Source organism: Halichoeres trimaculatus, unplaced genomic scaffold (genome assembly GCF_033239565.1).
Source record: "Halichoeres trimaculatus isolate MK-OKI-2021-1 unplaced genomic scaffold, fHalTri1.1 fHalTri1_scaffold_23, whole genome shotgun sequence".
Classification (NCBI taxonomy): Eukaryota; Metazoa; Chordata; class Actinopteri; order Labriformes; family Labridae; genus Halichoeres; species Halichoeres trimaculatus.
Window position 1 is genome coordinate 12,490,896 of NW_027437201.1, and position 18,499 is coordinate 12,509,394.

The window sequence follows — 18,499 nt, forward strand, 5'->3', positions numbered from 1 at the left end:
TGGTTGCTGGTTCGATTCCCCAACCCAGCAGGTGCCTTTCTGTGAGTTTGCAAGGGTCGTATCCAGGAAAAACACGTTTGTGAGGTCAACTGGTCACAATTGGTTGCCCACAGGTGTGTGCATGATTGGTTGTCTGTCTCAACGTGTTAGCGACTTGTCTGGGGTGTACCAAACCTCTCATCTCAAAACAGCAGTGATAGGCACGCATTGAATTTTCTAGCATTCATTTTCATTCATAAAACCTCCACAAGTCTGTCAACCATGTGTCACCAGGGGATCTTCAACAAAAATCAGCAAAAAAAAAATGAGAAGTAAAAATATAGCTGACTGGTCCAGGTTGTGGACCTCATTAGGCTTGCCCTTAAAAGGGTTTGGCTGAGGTTTGACCCAACCTGCAGCATCTTTCCCACAATTCACTCCTCATTTTTACTTTGTTTCCCTGCTCTATATGCTGTCTTTTCACTGAAATAGAAGAACTTGGAAAAAGAAAAACTAATCTAATTTTATATGACAATATGGAGCTCAAGCCCTGTGATTGCCTCTCACCCAAAGACAGTTGGGATAGGTTCCTGCTTCCTAGTCTGACCCTGAATGAGATAAGGATTAGAAGATGGATGGATGGATGGATGGATGGATTAAAGATCAAAGATTCCCAAAGAGGAACCATCTAGAGTCCTGCAGGATGTTGCTGAGGGTCTTTTCTTGTTTTGATTTCATAGAGTTGTTGCAGCAGCTCATTTATTAGAAACATCTTTTTTCCATCCCTTGACACTTATCCTTTGAAGTGTGTTGCCACTTTGTTATTTTGCCCTATAAAGCTTGTATACTTGCCTTATGAAATATATATACACAGAAAAAAATGGACTCTTAAATGTTGGAAATGGACAGACAGAGTGTGAATGAATAAAGTTTATTTGTGTGTGTTTGTTCACACTTTTTTACTGGTACCCTCACGGGGGCTATGCCACCCCCTGTCAAAAGCCTGGACACGCCCCTGTGTAGATTATGGTTGTGTGCTAAATTCAGGAAGCCCCTCTCTTTGGCTCCAAATCTGTCAGTGAAAATTAGCTCCCTCTGGAGGTTGCAGGAAGAACAGCTGGCAGAAATGTGAAAGGGCAGAGAGGACTAAAGAGGAACTCTTACAAGGCAAATTCAGATGAATGAACACACTCAGTGGAGTTGGGTAAGAGATTTAGATTAAAAACAGTCATAAATGATGACATAAGAGTTAAATGGCTCTACTGAAACATTATCGTGTGTTATATTTTGTGCAGCATGTGCTTCTGTTCTCTGCTGTTATATTGTTTTTTTTCCATCAATATTTTCATCAAGGGTCCCGCCGGTAAAGTCTTCCCCCTGGCAACAAAATCACTGATGCTGGAGTTCTGCTTCACACACCCGGACAGCATCAGGATGTTGTTCCCTGGAGGCAACAAAGTCACCATTCAGTCCACCTCTGGTCCTCAAACAAACAACAAGAGACACAGAAGAGGAGTCAGACCCAGAGATGGACAGATGGTTCATTCAGAAAGAAGGAGATTATTTCCCATGTGTCTCCCCTCTGTAGTATTATATATAAACCCATCCTCTGTGAGGTCACTCAGTCCTCTCTGACTGCTCACAGCGCATCAGGATCAGCCACTCTTTTTTCAGCACACTTAGCAGCACATAAGAAGATGTGATACTGTCACAAAGACTTCTCAGAGGAGCAAAATATGAGCTTGATCTGCTCTGTTTCACTTTCTATTTTCACATGGGCGCAGTGATTGATGTGCAATCTCTATGTCTGGGCTGCTCATAATCTGATATCACGACAGCTTCTGCATCCAAATGTCAGATGAATGAGTGATGCAGGTTTGGTTTCAGACTCATAAGGCAGAGCGTGAGGAGCCTTATAGACTTATTTTATCATCTGCTGCAGCTTATTTAGTTTAGTAGATTAAAACGCACTGTTGTGTTTTGCTCAAGAGAGGGAAAAATAAACCTGAGTTCATGGGTGAAGACTTCCTCCTGCTTTATCTTAAAGTTTAAAACTGAGCTGTAACACTCACACTTAATGCCAGAAGAACTGTGGAAGTATCCTTTTACACCGCAGCCGCAGAATCACCCAACCCAGCCTGCAGACGGCGAGTGACACCAAACAATCCGTGGGAGGAGGTGTAATTGGAGACGATTCAAGCTTATTCCTAGCGTGCATAATACAGAGCTGCAGGCCTGAGGAGGAACATATGGAGTCTCTAAAGAGGCCAAGGGAGAGCAAAGCATTATGGGTAGCAACGTTGGAATGAAACCTCCAGTCAGGACGACGGTGGTGCTGCTTGCAGCCTTTATTTGGACACAGCAGGGTCTCATGTCTGCAAAGTGACATGTGACACCAAAGAAACGGCGTGCACAGTGGTAAATATGTCACTGTTGTGTACATATTTGTGTAAGGTGTCTTCAGCAGCCATAAAACTCTCGTTTCCTCTGTCAAAAGCTTGTAAAGTAGCTGGAAGGTCTTCTTGAGCTTTGGATTTTCAGTAGTAATCAGAAGTATAACAAACCAAAGATCTGACTTTGACTTTTCTTTGCGTATGAGGCTTTACTTTATTCATGAGCCTCATTAAAGGGTTTGCTGACAGAGTCTTAAATTTGATGACATAAACGTGTAATCCATCTCACCCAGTATTTATGAGTCTCTGTTGACAGCAGTACACCTGCTCTTCCCTGAGTCCAGACCTGGGAACACTGCCCGCCTGATCTAGCACCACTTCTGCCATATGTGGACAAGTGTGTGTGAGAGTGTGTGTGAAGTCACAGAGAGACAGAGAGGAGGGTGGACAGATTTGTAAGAGGTGTAAGTCTATCTTTATTCATTTCCTGATGCAATACGAACACGGATTACAAGGAGGCCTTAATTACTCCATCATTCAGCGTCCAGAATTCATTTCATGACGAGGGAGAAATGAATATTGTGTTTACACAAAGTGTGTCCCGCTGAGAGACAACGGTTAAAGCTCTGACACACAAAGGAGGGCAGAGGAGCTTCAAGAGGAGACTTTATGTCTTGGCAGATACATTAACAACTACACAGTGCTCCCTTTAAACCCTTTAAACGGGTCATACATCTTCACCGTGATGGTGTGATCATGCAGACTCCTTAAGTCTTAAGAGGTCTGCATGTAATGTAGACCACTTAAGGCTTAAATGCGTAGGAGTCTGTTTCATGACCGCGTCAATCCAGTGAAGACACTTTATCTGTTTTTCAAATGTATTATGACTGCGTACATCCTACGCCAAAAAAATGGTCTGTGTTTAAAAATATAACCCAATGATGGCAAAGGCAAGCCAGACCATCAGTGTGAGGACTTTTTGTTTCTATAAAACTGTTTTTGATGTATAAAACTGCAGCTGGAGGGTAGGTGTCAGACAACAGAAACGTCAACAGAAACATCTGAAACATCTGTCTGATTTTCCATAAAGGTGTCCAATGAGGGTTTCTTTGTTGGAAAACACAACTTACATGCATACAAGAAAAAAACAGTAAAGTTAGATGAGCTCAACAGGGGTCGCCAAAGTCAACACAAGTGTAAAGTTTCTTCACAGGAGCTTTAAGTTACACATTACAAAATCAGAAGTACAAATCACTTGTGAACATATTGGTTCAGTTTGAACTTTTTTTTTCTTTGTTGTTTCTGTTTGTACACAATACAAGAAGAGACCCATTTGATATGTTGTAAATGTTGTTGCAGAGGTCTCCCACTAGAGTGCAGTGTGGTGCAGAAGTCAACCTCACTGGTTTTGGACTTACACACACCAGCAGACACAAACACACAGGCTAAATCAAAGCAGAGCACTAGTAATGTGAGACCAGTTATGTGCTCCATATGAAGATGTTTTATTCTCTGCTCTATTTTTGTGTTTGAATCTGCAACAGAAGCACAGTTTGACCCTTAACATCCATTTCAGTCTGCTATGTTACATCAGGCTGTGCTGAAGGATGTGTCAGTCATCTTAAATGAGCTTTTTTGTGTTTCTGCCATGTAGAAAATGTTGAGCAATAACTTAAACTATGACATGTAAACACTTACCTCATCCTGTCTGTAATCTCAGCGCAGCTAAAGAAGCAGAGAGTGAGATTTCAGCAGTCACATAAAGATATCACACAGTTCACAAACACACCGCGAACACAGGGGAAGTACATTTGAAATGTTACGCACAGTCAGAAGGGGGAAAGACGTGTAGATATAGATAGTGTTGAAAAGCAGGGCCGTGACCTCTGACCTGTGCAGACACTCAAGAGTGTGTGCAGCCGAAGGCAGCTGTGAGACGCCGCTTCAACTAGTTTAGAGTGTTTATGGAGAGGCTGAGTGTGAGCGCTCGTTGACAGAGCTCTCATTTACTCACTCACACACACACACTGATCAGATAAGAAGAGATCTGTTTCAGCAGCTAATCTTAAATGTGATGAGGTTTTCAGGGGCCAGTATTGAAATATACATGAATTTCTTTATTTGGCAATCAGGCGCCACTCAGAGGTCCATCACACTCATCACGCCATAGGAACATGTAACAGGACACAGTGCTTTAATGTTAATCCTTGGCTGTTTTAAGACCCTCCCTGGCTTTAAGATCCTGATGAACATCTCTTGACAAAGAAAGAAAAAGCTGTTTAGATGCTACATAAACTGGGGAAGGTCTTAGCTTGTTAGCAACTTTCTACCCATTCCTGGACACCCATTAATCCAGACCGAGCCCCTTCCCTTCAGCGTCGCTATCTTTGTTGTCACCCTCCCACCCTCTCCCCAGAGACGCCTGAGGGAGTCCCTGACTGCTCCCTCCTAAGCCCATCACCCTGTCATGTCCCAGCACTATCACTTCCAGCCCTGAGCTGGCTGGTATTCCTCAGGCCCTGATCCAGTTGCACAGCAGACTGATACATCAGTTAAAAATGTAACGAGTCAGGGTTGTCCCTCAGCGAGGAATAGAGTGCGGAGAAACTGATGAAGTGGCTCAAAGTTTGTTCAACTTCTCGACTCGGCTTCTCTTCAGCCTGAGTAATTCTTTTATTATCATTTCAAACAAAAATCCAGGAAGGAAAATGTTTGGTGTATGCTCTCATGTTTGTTGAAGTTGCTAGCTGGCTAACGCTGCAAAAGAGAAAAACTGTAACAGAAGCTAATTATGTAACAGTGAAATAAGAAGGCCTTTTGGAAATACAAAGGGCCTGTTTCCACTAACAGCATTTTTGGTATTAACCTATTTTCAGAGTGCTCTTTAATAGGGTTTATTGTTGGAATTAGGTGAAGTTAAGCCAGAATCCTCTGCCTCATCTAAGACAATTTAAAAAGAAAATGTCGAGGCAGCTGATCTAGATCTGGAGAATATTCCCCTAACTGTTTACAAATTTGATCTTGGCTGCCCACCCTTTCTTGATTTTGTTTTCCCAGTGATGAGGAAGTCACGCTAATGAGTATGTGGCACTGTGAGCCTCGCGTCAAAGCACGGCTGGTAAGAGGAATTTCTTTACTTCAGATGCAAAGTGTTGAAAAAGCTGGACTGTATTTGTTGTGCATAAAAACAGATGCTGTGGACACAGGCCCTAACATGGCAGATAGTCCACGTCCATGAGCAAACATTGATACAAATTACAAGAGATAAACACTCGCCACTAAGAGCACAAGATGAATAAAGTTCAATCTCTCACATATGCCGTGCTGAGTGATTCATTTCACACACACACACTGAGTGCCAGAGACAAACCGCACATATTAAAAGACTGAAGCCAAGACAGAGGAGTAAGAAAACTGTTAGTGTGAGTGTGTGTGTGTGTGTGTGTGTGTGTGTGTGTGTGTGTGTGTGTGTGTGTGTGTGTGTGTGTGTGTGTGTGTGTGTGTGTGTGTGTGTGTGTGTGTGTGTGTGTGTGTGTGTGTGTCTGTGTGTGTGTGTGTGTATGTGTGTGAGTGTGTGTAAGTGTGTGTCTGAGGGGACTTGAATTTGAGATCGTCACTGGCATGCCCTCATCACAGCTGGTCAGATTGAAATAGATGAGACCAAAACTGAGCCAAGAAAAAGGGAGGAGCACTGCTCTACTCAGGGGGGAGTGATGATGAAGAGGCTGCTCTACTTTTCTCTGTGACCAAGATGTTAAAGGTTCCTGACATGTGGTGTTTGATTTCCAACATGTTAATCACCATTAATGATTTTCCTTTTTTGTTTTCACAAAGGTCTCTTTTTCACATGACCCATGTTCCCCACAACAGGTTGATTACTCTAAATGAATCCACCCCATGCAGTGCTGGTCAGTGTGGAGCTTCTGATCAGTTTGTTGATTGTTTCACACGATCAGAGGTGTAAATCCTTTTGATTAGTTCTGATTGTGTTCTTTATCTAATAGTTGTATGGATATGTTTTGTTTTTTCCCCTTTTCAAGTGTTTTTATTTTCTGGTTTTGTGGTTTCCCTTCTCCTGATGGTATCTTCCATGTAGGGAGGAGGGTTCAAGGTGTGTTTTAAAAAAACAGCCAGATATTTACTTTGGGGGAATTGTTGCTCAGCCTGCTGTACGATTTTTTTTCTTCTTTTAGCTCCAACCAGTGCATCACAAGGGCACAGATATCATTGTTCTGGGTACCACTACAGGGCTTTTTATTCTACAAGATCACTGACTAAATCATTCGAAGTCAGCATCAAGTTTTCTCCTGGGCTAGCTCACCTGGACCTGCCAACATTAGGCTTTGACAGTGCAAGAGATTCACCACCAACTTCCCTGCAAACATTTCATATCATCTGCACCAGACTAGACTGGACAAGTGTTATTTGAATGAGTGGCTGTATGCACTTCATCAAATAAGAAAATGGCTAAATAACACTAAAGCATGAGAGAAATAAAGTTTCACTCTCACTGGTGATCTTCAGAGAGGGGATCCAGGTTCAAATTTCTAGACACTTTTTTTTTAAGTCTGGCTCTGTCGACCTTGAAAGATCCTTTAATTTAATGACTCTCTGGGTATTTCAGATCTTTGGAAGAAATGTTGTCAAAAACTGCAACATTTTCCCTAAGTTTGTTTAAAATGTTTAAAATTAATAAAAATTAATTTAAAAAAAAATGTAAGCCCTACTTTACTCGGGGATGAGTGGAAAACCATTTGCAAACACGAAAGAAGTGTAAGAAATTACAAGCATTTCACTTCTACACCGCAAGAAAACTGAAATCTTATCAAGTTTTTTTGTCTTATTTTCATAGAAAATGACTTTTTAGACTTAATATGAGCCTCATTTACCTAAGCAGTCTAGAAAAATATCTTATTTCAAGTTATTTAAAGACAAAATTGATGTCTGAATCGCTTGTAGCAAGTAAAGAAAATCTGCCAATGGAACAAGAAAACCTGTACAAGCAATTCAGACCTCATTTGTCTTGAAATAACTTAAAACAAGACATTTTTCTGGACTGGTCAGACGAATGTGGCTCATATCGAGTATAACAAGACAATTTTTATTTAAAATAAGACAAAACATTTGATAAGATCCCAGTTTTTTCCAGTACAAGTAAAACCCAAAATGTTACAATATTCAATTTATTTATAAGAACTAATTCACTGACAACATGCACGGTGTCATGTAACAAACTTTCACATAATATGATGCTATGGTTGCAAAATGCTTCACAATACATGATTTTTTATGTAAGTTAAAACTTGGGGCTTGATTGGTGAAAGAGTGTTAAAGACATCTTTAGTCACACATGGAGTGTAACGTGTGCAGAGTATATGAAAGACAATGATATGATTGAAAAATGTCAATACATTTTTTCTGTAAACTCTCTTTCAAATATTTAAAACCGTAACTTGAATTAAATCTTAAATCCTGAAAAGAAGCAGTAATGTGAGGGTCTGTGTTGTATTCTAAAGAACATCCTTTAGTAACACACATCATGTTGTCCAGCTAACTCAGTCAAAGGTCTCTCCCTATCATGAAATAGTTTCTTTAATTGAATCAATTAAGAACTTACCATCTGTATGTGCTTTACTCACCTCCGCTAGTTTTCATCCTCTGTCCTTTAAGCCCAGTATTCCCAATGAAACAGAAGAACAACTCATTAGTGAGGAAGTCAGAGTCCCTGACCTGAGTGCCTACATGTCCGTGGATCTATTTTTCCTCGCCCAGTGGTGCATGAGGCTACACCCGCCTGCACTCCACTTTTTCAGGTGTGAGATAGAAGAAAGTCAAAGTTTTCGTCTGCAAAAGAGATTTGTCCTGTTAGCTTTCCTGTTTCCAGACTCTCTTCCAGCTGCCTGTACCTGTCAAGGAAAACCCCCCAACGCAACAAACTTCCCCCAAACTCTACGTGCACAACACCATCACCCCATCCCTATCCATCTCTCTCTGTCTCTGTCCTTGCCTCTCTATCCCATCCCCCTCTTCCTCCTCTCATCCAACTGCTCCGTCACGCAGGAAAAGCCTGGTCTTCCTGAAAACAAGCATCGGAGCGTGGAAAAGGACAAGGCTTGAGGGGAGGCGAGTACGTGAGGGAGAGCAGAGGATGTTTTTGTCATTCTTCTGGCCCGTCTGGTTGCTGCAGGCCTCAATGTGGTCCATCCTGAGGAAACTGGGCTCACGTCACTCTGGCCAGGCCTTGGACCCACACGTGCTGCTTGTGACGCAGTCGCTGCAGTGTGCAGAGGCATGGGAGCTATAAACACACTTTGACTGAAAGAGCTGGAAAGCGTAACAGTCATCACATCACTTTACAGTTATACAAAAGAGGTTAAGAGAGGTGTTGAGGGATGCTGTGAAGAGGCCAGAACAAGGTCTCTCACTTTGATTTGTGACAAGACTTCATTTCCTGTCTGTGATCCTAACAGCAAAACCACCTGCAAGAGTGAGAAGTCCTCAGCAGGTGGTTTTCCAGAGACTTCCACCTGCTGATCTGCTGCAAATCTGAACCTATTCACACAGCTTTCGACTTCAAAGCTTCAGGTTCAACAGGCATGTCTCTGCCTTGCACAAAACCTTGACTTCACTGTTTTTGCAGGTTTTATATACTTAGGATGTCTTGCAGGATGACGCTGGTTAAGTCAAGTAAATTTATTTACTTTTGCACAAATAAATGAGGGAAGTAGACACCTCGGTCAAAACCATCTCTCTAGCGTGTTTAGCATCACAGAGCTCTTGCTAACAGTAGCATGTTGGAACAAGTTATCTGTGAGTGGAGACAGCTGTACGGAGCGCAGCCTGAAAGTGACAGAGGCCATAATAACAGGATGTTTACAGCCTGTGGAAACACTGCCAGGGACGACCACAAGCAGGCAGCAACTGAGGCTGGAAATACAAGCAGAGAGGAAATACAGGCCAACAAGGTTCCCTTCAGATGCTCCAGAAATAACATTATCCACTTCCTGTTCTGATTACAGGCAGGTGCTACCTGCCCAGAGTCTGTTAAGGTAGATTTACTTTGACCCCTGACCTCCAGGAACCTTTCTAGAAAGCACAGCAGTGCACTGGCTCTGGCTGTTTGTCGTTGTCTGATTTATACACACACACACTCAGTGTTTGCTGAAGTGGTCAGCTGCAGGTGACAGCAGACAGAAGGACACTGGTGGTTTCTGACACCTCGGGGGGTTGAAGCCAAGTCACTATCTCTGGAGGTTTCTTTCTTTCTGCACATCAGTGGTCACATATTACACCAGGCTGCAACATCCACAGCACACAGCAGAGTCTCCACCGCCATGGCCATCACCGACGTCCTAGCAGCTTCTGACATCACCTCAGCTATAAACGCGTGTAAAGGTGAGGAGATGGTTAAAAGATTTAAGGTCTTTTGTGTTTGACTGCTTTAAGTCTTCCTTAAAGCAGAATTCATAATTTTGATCTTGTTTACAAAACAAGCTTTCACCTGTAATTTCTCCTCCAGAAAAAGAATCCTTCAGCCCAAAGACATTTTTTAAAACAGTGGGTTTATCCAGGAAAACTCCATCAGAGATCGAGAGAGTCTTTAAGATCTTGGACCAGGACAAAAGCGGCTTCATAGAACAGGATGAGTTACAGTTGAGTCTTGCACTGCACATATCTTCAACTCTTAAGAGTTGCATTGTTGTTGCCTCAGTAAAATTGCACCTCGTTTTAATGTTGCTTATATGTTTAACTCTTCTTTTTTGTTCTGCTTCAGACTGTTCCTGCAGAACTTCTCCAAAGGAGCAAGGCCCCTGACCGCAGCAGAGACCAGAGCATTCCTGTCAGAGGGAGACTCGGATGGAGACGGGAAGATCGGCTGGGAAGGTGAGCTGATTCAAGTCTCTTTTTATTATTCTACTGACCTTTTTAAGGTGGTGTGATCACAGTATTTATATGGCTCAAAACAGTATGTATATCTTACTCAGTTAAATGTATTTCTGCAGAATATGTGTGCAACATCACATGATAACGATACTTTTAAAAATCGGACTCTTGTTGATATGATAGTAAACATTCTGATGTGGAAACAGACAGGTAACCACGCAATAAAGATACTACAGACAGCAGTTTCTTGTTTTGGCTCATTTCTAAATATGTTAAACTCCAGAAAAAAAAATCATAACGACCAAATATGATTTGATCAACTGTATAAGAAGGTGTGTTTCATCTTAAAGCTGCTGTAAAGAACTTTTACATTGGTGTACATTTTGGCGCCCTCTGTCGATAAATTATGTCTCATCCCTTATCAGTTTTAGTCCTGTACATTTGAAAGCTGTAAATTAATTATTCATTTAAGAAATCTTGTGTGACACCTATCCTGCTGCAGCAGTTTCTGGCTTTCTAAATAGCTACAGAGAAATAGTAAATCTTATTCCTTACGGTCTTATATTGCTTTTGTAGCTCACTAAAAGACACAATTAGTCTTTTAAAGTCATTATATAACCATTTTGCACAGGAGCTTTAAGATGGCCTGTAGAAAAAAAAACTCAGATGTCTTAAAATTCCAGTGTTTGTTTCAGTGTTGTCAAAGCAACTTAAGTGCAGCTACAGCACTTACCTCGTGCAAAATGTCACTGGCAGACTTACACCCTTCACTGTGTTTAGCCATGTTTGTAGTTCTTGTAATTTTCATGACACAGATGGATCAATGCTTGAATTTTTTTTCTCCCTCTTTTCTTTCCAGAGTTTTCTGCACTGGTCAAGTCTTCATAAATCATGCTCATACCCAGCAATTTTTTATGATATCTGACATCAGTAAGTAGCTACAGTTAAGGGCATGGAATGATTCAGAGAGTTAATTATATTATGCCATAAGGTATGTTGTAGTTTAAACAGAAATGGATTGAATAAAGTAATAACATGAAATCTAAACCTCTGTCATGTGTCATCCTCTGCCTGAAAAGTGCTAAATAAATATTGTCTTGTCCACCATGAGACTGTGTGTCTTTTCATCTTGTATTACATAACAGCTGAGGTTATGAAATGTCTTTTTAACAAAGTGTATTTTTATGTCACCTGGTGGCAACGTCGTCAAGGAGTGCTAATGCTTTTACTTCTGTTTTTGCTTCAAGTCGTACACGTACTCATTTCTGTTAACTTGTGCTTTTCAAAATAACAGTGATGATTAGTTGTGGCAACTATTTGTTCATGCATGAGAGAGTAGTAGCCATACAACTGGGCTTGGTGAGGTTGGAGTGTTTAATAAACAACTGGCAGTTTGGGAAATCCCAGTAATTGTGGGACCTAAGGCTTTGTACACAAATAGCAAGGTATTTTAAGAACCGAATTTCCCCCTGTCATTCGTTTTTATAAATACTTTTGACCAAAACCAAAGTTTTCTGAAAAACACTGTTTTTTGGTGACGAAACATTGCGCTTTCCTGTGGACAGCAGCCCTAAACACATAAAAATACATGTGGTTTTCCAAATACCCAGCCACATGTGGACATCATAGACTGTTTCGAAAAAAAAAAAAAGAATGGATGTCATCTTGCTCAACTCGAAATGAGGTTGCCACAAAAACTGCTCCCCCTGGTGGCTGGCTGCAGTACAGGTCAAAATATCCATCTCCCCAGCCATTCCAGATGGGTTTTGGTCAAACTTGAAAACATTAATATATCTCATAAAATGTTTCTGATTTGAAGATATTTTTTGGCTGCCTTATTTTCAAGTCCTCTTTTTTCTTAAAAGTTTTGTTTTCATTAGTTATTAGAAGACTTTAAGTCATATTTAACAATGATTGACAGCTCCCTATCTTGTGTATTTTTTCCAGGGATTGTAAAACGTGTCGGGAGGGAGAGCCAAGAAAAGATTAGACACCCAATAAAAAAATATATATATCATGTTTGTCGCCCAGCTCCACTTAGAATCTCTCATAACCTTTACTGGGCAACACAGATGTTGATAAATGGTGTGCAAAAGTTGCAGACTGTGATGTCAAATGGGTCCCCACCTTGGATCCTTGGTTTGTATCACATATAAAACTTAAGTTTTAAGTACCACTACAGCTCAGAAGTGTTTACTGGTGTTACTCTGAGGTCAAACAGTTGAATCAGGGGCCAGAGTGAAAACTGTAGCAGTGCCAGTCGGAGGAAGACTTCCAGGGACGCAGAATTCTCAGGGATTGAGTTTCTGTGCCGGCACATTTACAGGAGTTCTGTCAATGAAGCAAATTAGTTTGTAATTTGGTTTGAGATGGCAACCCTCCACCCCACCCCCCAAACTCGTGTCAGTGTGAGATTCTCAGGTGAAGCAGAGACAAACAAAAGGACTAAATAAATGTGTGTGCAGCTTTGAATTACTCTGTACAGATAAAATTAGTACAGATTGCTGTGTGTCCAAAAGTTTTGCTAATCAGCTCTGCGAAGCATTGCAGGAATTTAGATCAAGTTTCAAACATATAGCTCAGAATATGATTGGGGATGGTACATCTCTGTCTCACATTACTGACGTTCGGTGCCTAACTTGATGGGTTTCATTCCTGCTGTGAGATATCTGTAATTTAAGCCGGATATTGAAGGAGGGCAGGAATAGTTCCAGTCTCTATGGCTCAGTCGTTTGAGGTGAGAGACCTCATTTGACCACGGCAAATGTTTCAGGAAGACTCTTTTTTCAGAGTGCTTGCAAGAGATTTGCAGAGGGGATGAAAAAAGAAAATAATTTCAGATGCAGGTGCAACTTTTGGCGATGAAGACACACCCGAAGTTTAGGACTCTTCTTAAAGGATTTTAAAAGATGTCTGCAAAAGCTGCAGTTGAAGTGTGGATTTATGAAAGGAAATAATTAATTTGTACTGATAGTTTAAATCTGATGATGTTTTCGTTATAACGGTATCAAATCAAAGTCTGGGGGGTTGTCTCACTGCCACCTAATGGACAAAGTGTGTATAAGCAGCTTGCACCCGTCACAGGATCAAATATGGGCATGGAAAGGCCCCTCATTTCCACTCCTTCATTTGATCACATTGTTCTCTACAGTGTGGGAATCCTGTGCCACTCACTACACAAGCACACCCCACAGTGGTCAAAGTTTTGATTTGACAATGATACTGTAGAGATTAGCTTTCAATGATTCCCAAAATAGCATCAAATAGTTTCATCGCCTTAAGGAGAAATGACCTGATTGACTGTATAAGGGCCAAAAGTAAAGCTTGGCGAAGCAATCCTTTGCTGCATGGTAGTAAATGATGATGGTGTATGTTTTAAACTAAGTGAATCATAATGAATTAAACTAGCTTTATGGCTGTTTACACCAACTGGCAATTGAATGGTTTGAGATGGCAATGGACAGGAATTGACACACACCCTAGAAATGCTCTTACTGTACTTGCATGTCCCATATATGCAACCTTCAACTCAAAATATTAACGAAATATGCAGAATTACTTTGATGTGATACTTTATTGTGTATAATGTATATTTTTCCCTCTGTTGTTTGCAGCAGCAATGGCTTTGATGATTCTAATTCATGCATGCAGATCCATGCAATAGCAGTCAGTTAGCCTGACACGTTTTGTTTCAATCTGTGCAAAACAGATCGTACAAATATACTTGCGCCCACAGTATGATGTCACTTTTGACCCAGACCCCACATTTCTGTCATGTGTGAAATGCAACAACAACAACAACTGTTTTTTTGGCACTAAAGACCAGCAACACCATCACAGACATCTCAAACACGCTAAGCTTGTTTTCATCAAAGCTGTGCAGCTCAGAGGTACGGTTAAGGGTTATTAATCTTGACAGATAATTAGAGTAAGACCACAAAGCTGTCGGTGCAACATCAAAAACGACTACACTGTATTTTAATCATCATTTTTTTTATTTTCTCAGAGCAACACTGGAGTCCACTGGCTAATTTGGGTTATTAAAGCCAATGCAACTTATCATATTGGATATATTTTACATCACAGCCATCACAGTAAAGAGACAGTTTAGATACAGAAAGTGTTTAAAACATTTATACTATGACAGTCTAAAGAGTTATTAGTAAACAGTTTCAGTCTGATAATCTGCAACTCACAGTTCAAAGTTTATCTCTTTCTTCACTGCGTCGCTCCTCTGCACTGCTCAAAACCCCACAGCCACAGAGTTGCTTTCACCCAAATCAGCAGCGTATATTATTAGCCCTATGCAATATCAAGCACTTTTGCATAGGCCTACACTTGGCCTACCATTTAAGCATCTTCATTTATGTGCATATAAATAGAACGGCTCTGTCTACTGGACAAATTTTTCGACCGACTGCTTTGACTGCTTCTGCACAAGTGTCCATTACATAGCCTATGCATCATATTTCCAGTGAGTGAAGGTATATAAGCCTGCAGGAGACTTCCAGGGCTTCACTGCAGTGAGCCGACTCATCTGAGAGATTTCACTCTAGTCCTTAGAGATAACCCGAAGGTGAGTTTTCACAGAGGAGCGGCAGACTTTCAGGGGTTCAGGGGCTTCAACTTCATGCATATGGATATAAATCGGTGAAAGGGCAAAGCTCAGAGTTTGATTTTGGAGCAGCTGAGGAACCAAATGGGAAAAATGATTTGCCAGCCAGCCACTTCTGCAAAGGATATTTAATCCTGGTTCTGGGGGAAAAAGGATTACCTTTTGTGATCATTCTGTGCCTTACTTTCCGGGGCCTTCAGAGAAGAATACTCACAAATTGGAGCAGTAGAAGTTATTGCACGGCTTCATGAAGATTACATGTACACTGTAGAGTGTTGTGTTCTTTTCAGATTTTCATTTGTCTGATTTGTTGAACTGATGATTTGTCCTGTGCTCTCCTCCCTCAGCTAAAAATGGCCTTCGCCGGAATTCTCAATGATGCTGACATCACTGCAGCCCTCGCCGCTTGCCAGGGTAAACCCCCTCTTACAAATGACGCAGGGTGCAATGCCCATTCAGAAAGCTTTGTTTTTTACTTTATTTTTAAAGTGTCAGTCGACAAAAAAGAAGCTGCAGCCAATTGCTACATATTTCACTTTTCCTGCATTTAAATCTGCAGTATTATGTTTAACTGGAGCTTAATGCCAGATAAGTAGTAGAGCAAGCATGCAAAATTTGCTTGAAGAGGAGTTTCCATGGGTCTAATTAAAAAGAAATAGATTGCACATGAATCTTTAAGTGACAGTTAAAGTAGAAATCAGGGGCCAGTAGCATCCAGAAGAGCTGCATTACAAACACTTTTAAATTGTGTGTTTGATTTCTACAACGTCTAAAGTGATCTTTTCTCCGTCTCTACACAGCTGCTGACTCTTTCAAGCACAAAGACTTCTTTGCCAAGGTCGGCCTGGCTGGCAAGTCCGCTGATGACGTCAAGAAGGCTTTCGCCGTCATTGACCAGGACAAGAGTGGCTTCATTGAGGAGGATGAGCTGAAGTAGGCACCACCTCAGAAATACACACAGCTAGTGTGAAGTATTGAGTGAAAGTAGAAACCAAATTTTGTGAAAGAAATCTCCACATAGTAGAGAACGAGGAGCATGCAATTCATGATAAATGATAAGATTTTGGTCTGACCTCGTAAGAAAAAGAACTTCAAATGTAGTGACTCTCTTTGATCATCTCTTCAGGCTGTTCCTGCAGAACTTCTCTGCTTCTGCCAGAGCTCTGACTGATGCCGAGACCAAGGAGTTCCTCAAGGCCGGTGACTCTGATGGTGATGGCAAGATTGGAGTTGATGGTGAGAAAATATCTCCTTGTTCTTTTAAATGTAATATAATCTGAGATAAAAACATATTTGTTTGCTTCAAATTAATCAGAGCTCTTCTCAAAACCCTTTCCTTTATTCTGTTTGCAGAGTTCGCTGCCCTGATCAAGGGTTAAATGATGAATTAACTGACCAACATCCAACTCTACCACTCTAAAGGAACAACTTGAGCCAAGACTAACTCCTCCTCTCTTCTTCTCCTCTTCCCTACCACTCCCTCTCTCAACTCTCCATACCACTTTTATACACTTGACCCGTAACCCCTGACCTGACCGTTTACAGACTGTGACCCCTCTTTCTCTCTCGTATTGGCAGTGTTCACCCCAATGCTGTCCACGATGAATGGACCTAACTAAGTGTACGGCGCGGTTGACTTGTGTCTTTCTCTCTCTCTCACTTCTGTCGTCGTTTTACTATTGTGGGTTTTTGCTTACCGTGAGATCAGTTATGGTGCACTGTTATGGGAAACGGACGGACGATGAGAAGCAATAAAGGTTCTTTTTCATAACACAAGTCTTTGTGTGGTCTTTGGAATGGTTATGAGTCTTTTAACTTATATTTAAAAAAAAGAAAAAAGGATCAACTTTGAACATAAAAATAAGATATTTAAGATATTTTAATCTATATCTAAAAAGAAAAAAGAAAAGAAAGATCAACTTTAAATATAAAAAAACAGATATTTAAGAAGTTGACTCAACACCTTTTTTTTTCAATCTTTAGATAAGTCATTAGAAAATTCCTCAGGCAAAGCCACTTAGAAACATACTCAGGTACATAGCCTGTATTATATCAAAAATTACCTTTAAAAATGAATAAATTTTGAAAGAGAAAAATGGTGAAATTAGGTTGAATTATCTTTTTCACAGTCTAACTACCAGCAAGTAAAAAACGCTTCACTTTTTCCAAGAAAGCTAATGCTAACTAGAATGCTAGTATTGTAGCATGGAAGGAGGAAAGTGGTTGAGTGTAAAAGCAAAGTGACAAAACAGTTGCAGGTTACTGTTCATATCAAATACTATATTTACAACACCAGAAACCCTGAATATGTCAAAATCACAAGTAGTAAATTTCTCATTTGTGAAGGTAAAAAATGACGATTTTATTTCCTCATCGAGTAAATCGATTCTCGGCGAGAACGAGTAACTGTTGTCTGAATGGGGTGTTTGTTAAAAGTCGTAAAACTAAAAGTTTCTTCGTCTCAAGCCTAACCATCCATTAAGCATTAAATTGTAGGCTAAATCTTTGTTCTTATACCCCACTTTGCAAGCTGTGCGTTTTAGAAACAACAGATATACAGTCAACGTTTTAAACCCTGTGCCCTGAAGTTTGACTCCACATCTACAGGAAACACCCACAAGAGGGCGCCCGTGTTCACTAAATACCACAAATGGGACTGATTGTTTTACTGTACCTTCTAAAACCTAAAAACCCTAACAATTTCTTTTGTCTATGCTGTGAGTTTTTCTAAACTTCTGTCGTTCATTTTTTTTAGTAAATCTTGGTGTTTCTTCCCGAAAAACGCTGCGACACAACTGGAGTTTAATCAGAGATCCATTGCACGTGATAGTTTGGGAATAATGAGATTTAATTCCCATGGTTCTTGTTAAAGAAAAGCGTTTCTCTCCCTGCTGTTAACTTAATTAGTGCTGACTGGGTTCACTGGAGAGGTTGCTGCTGTGTGTAATGGTTTGAATTGCTTTTTATTTTTGCAGATTCTTGTCATGATGACTAAAAAACTGCCCCTTTCTAATAGACTCACCGATGACACATAAGGGGAGAACGGGGTTGACTGTCACATTTTTTACTCTGGTGTGAATTGCTCAAAACGTCTAACAGTAGTCAGTCCCACATTACATTAGAGCATATTCCCTTCGTTTTCCAACTCATTGTAACAATGAGATAACTCTTATAGACACTCTGTCACACTGTAAGGTGGTTTGTCACTGTTATTTTAGTGGGAAAAAAAATACTTTTAAAATGGTGTGAAGGCAGAATCAAATTTTAAAGATTAATTTCAATGACCAAAGCATAATTTAACATATCTTAACACAAGATGAGCAAGGAACATGAACAGAAAACACATCTTTTGGCCAAGGGACAACATCCAGTTTAGAAAAATGGAAGTCCATGTGGAAATGCTAAGAGTCACTGTTCATCAAGGATCCACTTAAGGCTGGCCGCAAAAAAACTGGAAGTCATGTACACACCCAGCCAAAAAGAAAAAAAAACTCTTATATGGCATTAAAAAACATATTTACCGCCTGGTTCAAGAAATGGCTTGGGTCCAAACCATGAATTCCGCTATTGGCTCACACCGTAACAAGGGTGACATTTTTTCTAACTCAGCGGCCTATAAGATATTGGG

General features: G+C 40.6%; 2 protein-coding genes across 2 annotated transcripts; both read left to right on the forward strand.

Moving 5' to 3' along the window:
• Positions 1-9,610: 9,610 nt before the first annotated feature.
• Positions 9,611-11,352, forward strand: LOC141784977 (parvalbumin, thymic-like). Its single transcript, XM_074663000.1, has 4 exons — positions 9,611-9,767; positions 9,892-10,024; positions 10,147-10,256; positions 11,116-11,352. Exons 1-4 carry the CDS (start codon positions 9,707-9,709, stop codon positions 11,142-11,144), a joined length of 333 nt encoding a protein of 110 aa, XP_074519101.1. The 5' UTR covers positions 9,611-9,706; the 3' UTR covers positions 11,145-11,352.
• Positions 11,353-14,763: 3,411 nt separating this feature from the next.
• Positions 14,764-16,613, forward strand: pvalb3 (parvalbumin 3). The gene is made up of 5 exons (XM_074662953.1): positions 14,764-14,832; positions 15,219-15,285; positions 15,672-15,804; positions 15,998-16,107; positions 16,225-16,613. The coding sequence occupies exons 2-5, from the start codon at positions 15,225-15,227 to the stop codon at positions 16,248-16,250; spliced, it is 330 nt and encodes a 109-aa protein (XP_074519054.1). The 5' UTR covers positions 14,764-14,832; positions 15,219-15,224; the 3' UTR covers positions 16,251-16,613.
• Positions 16,614-18,499: the final 1,886 nt, after the last annotated feature.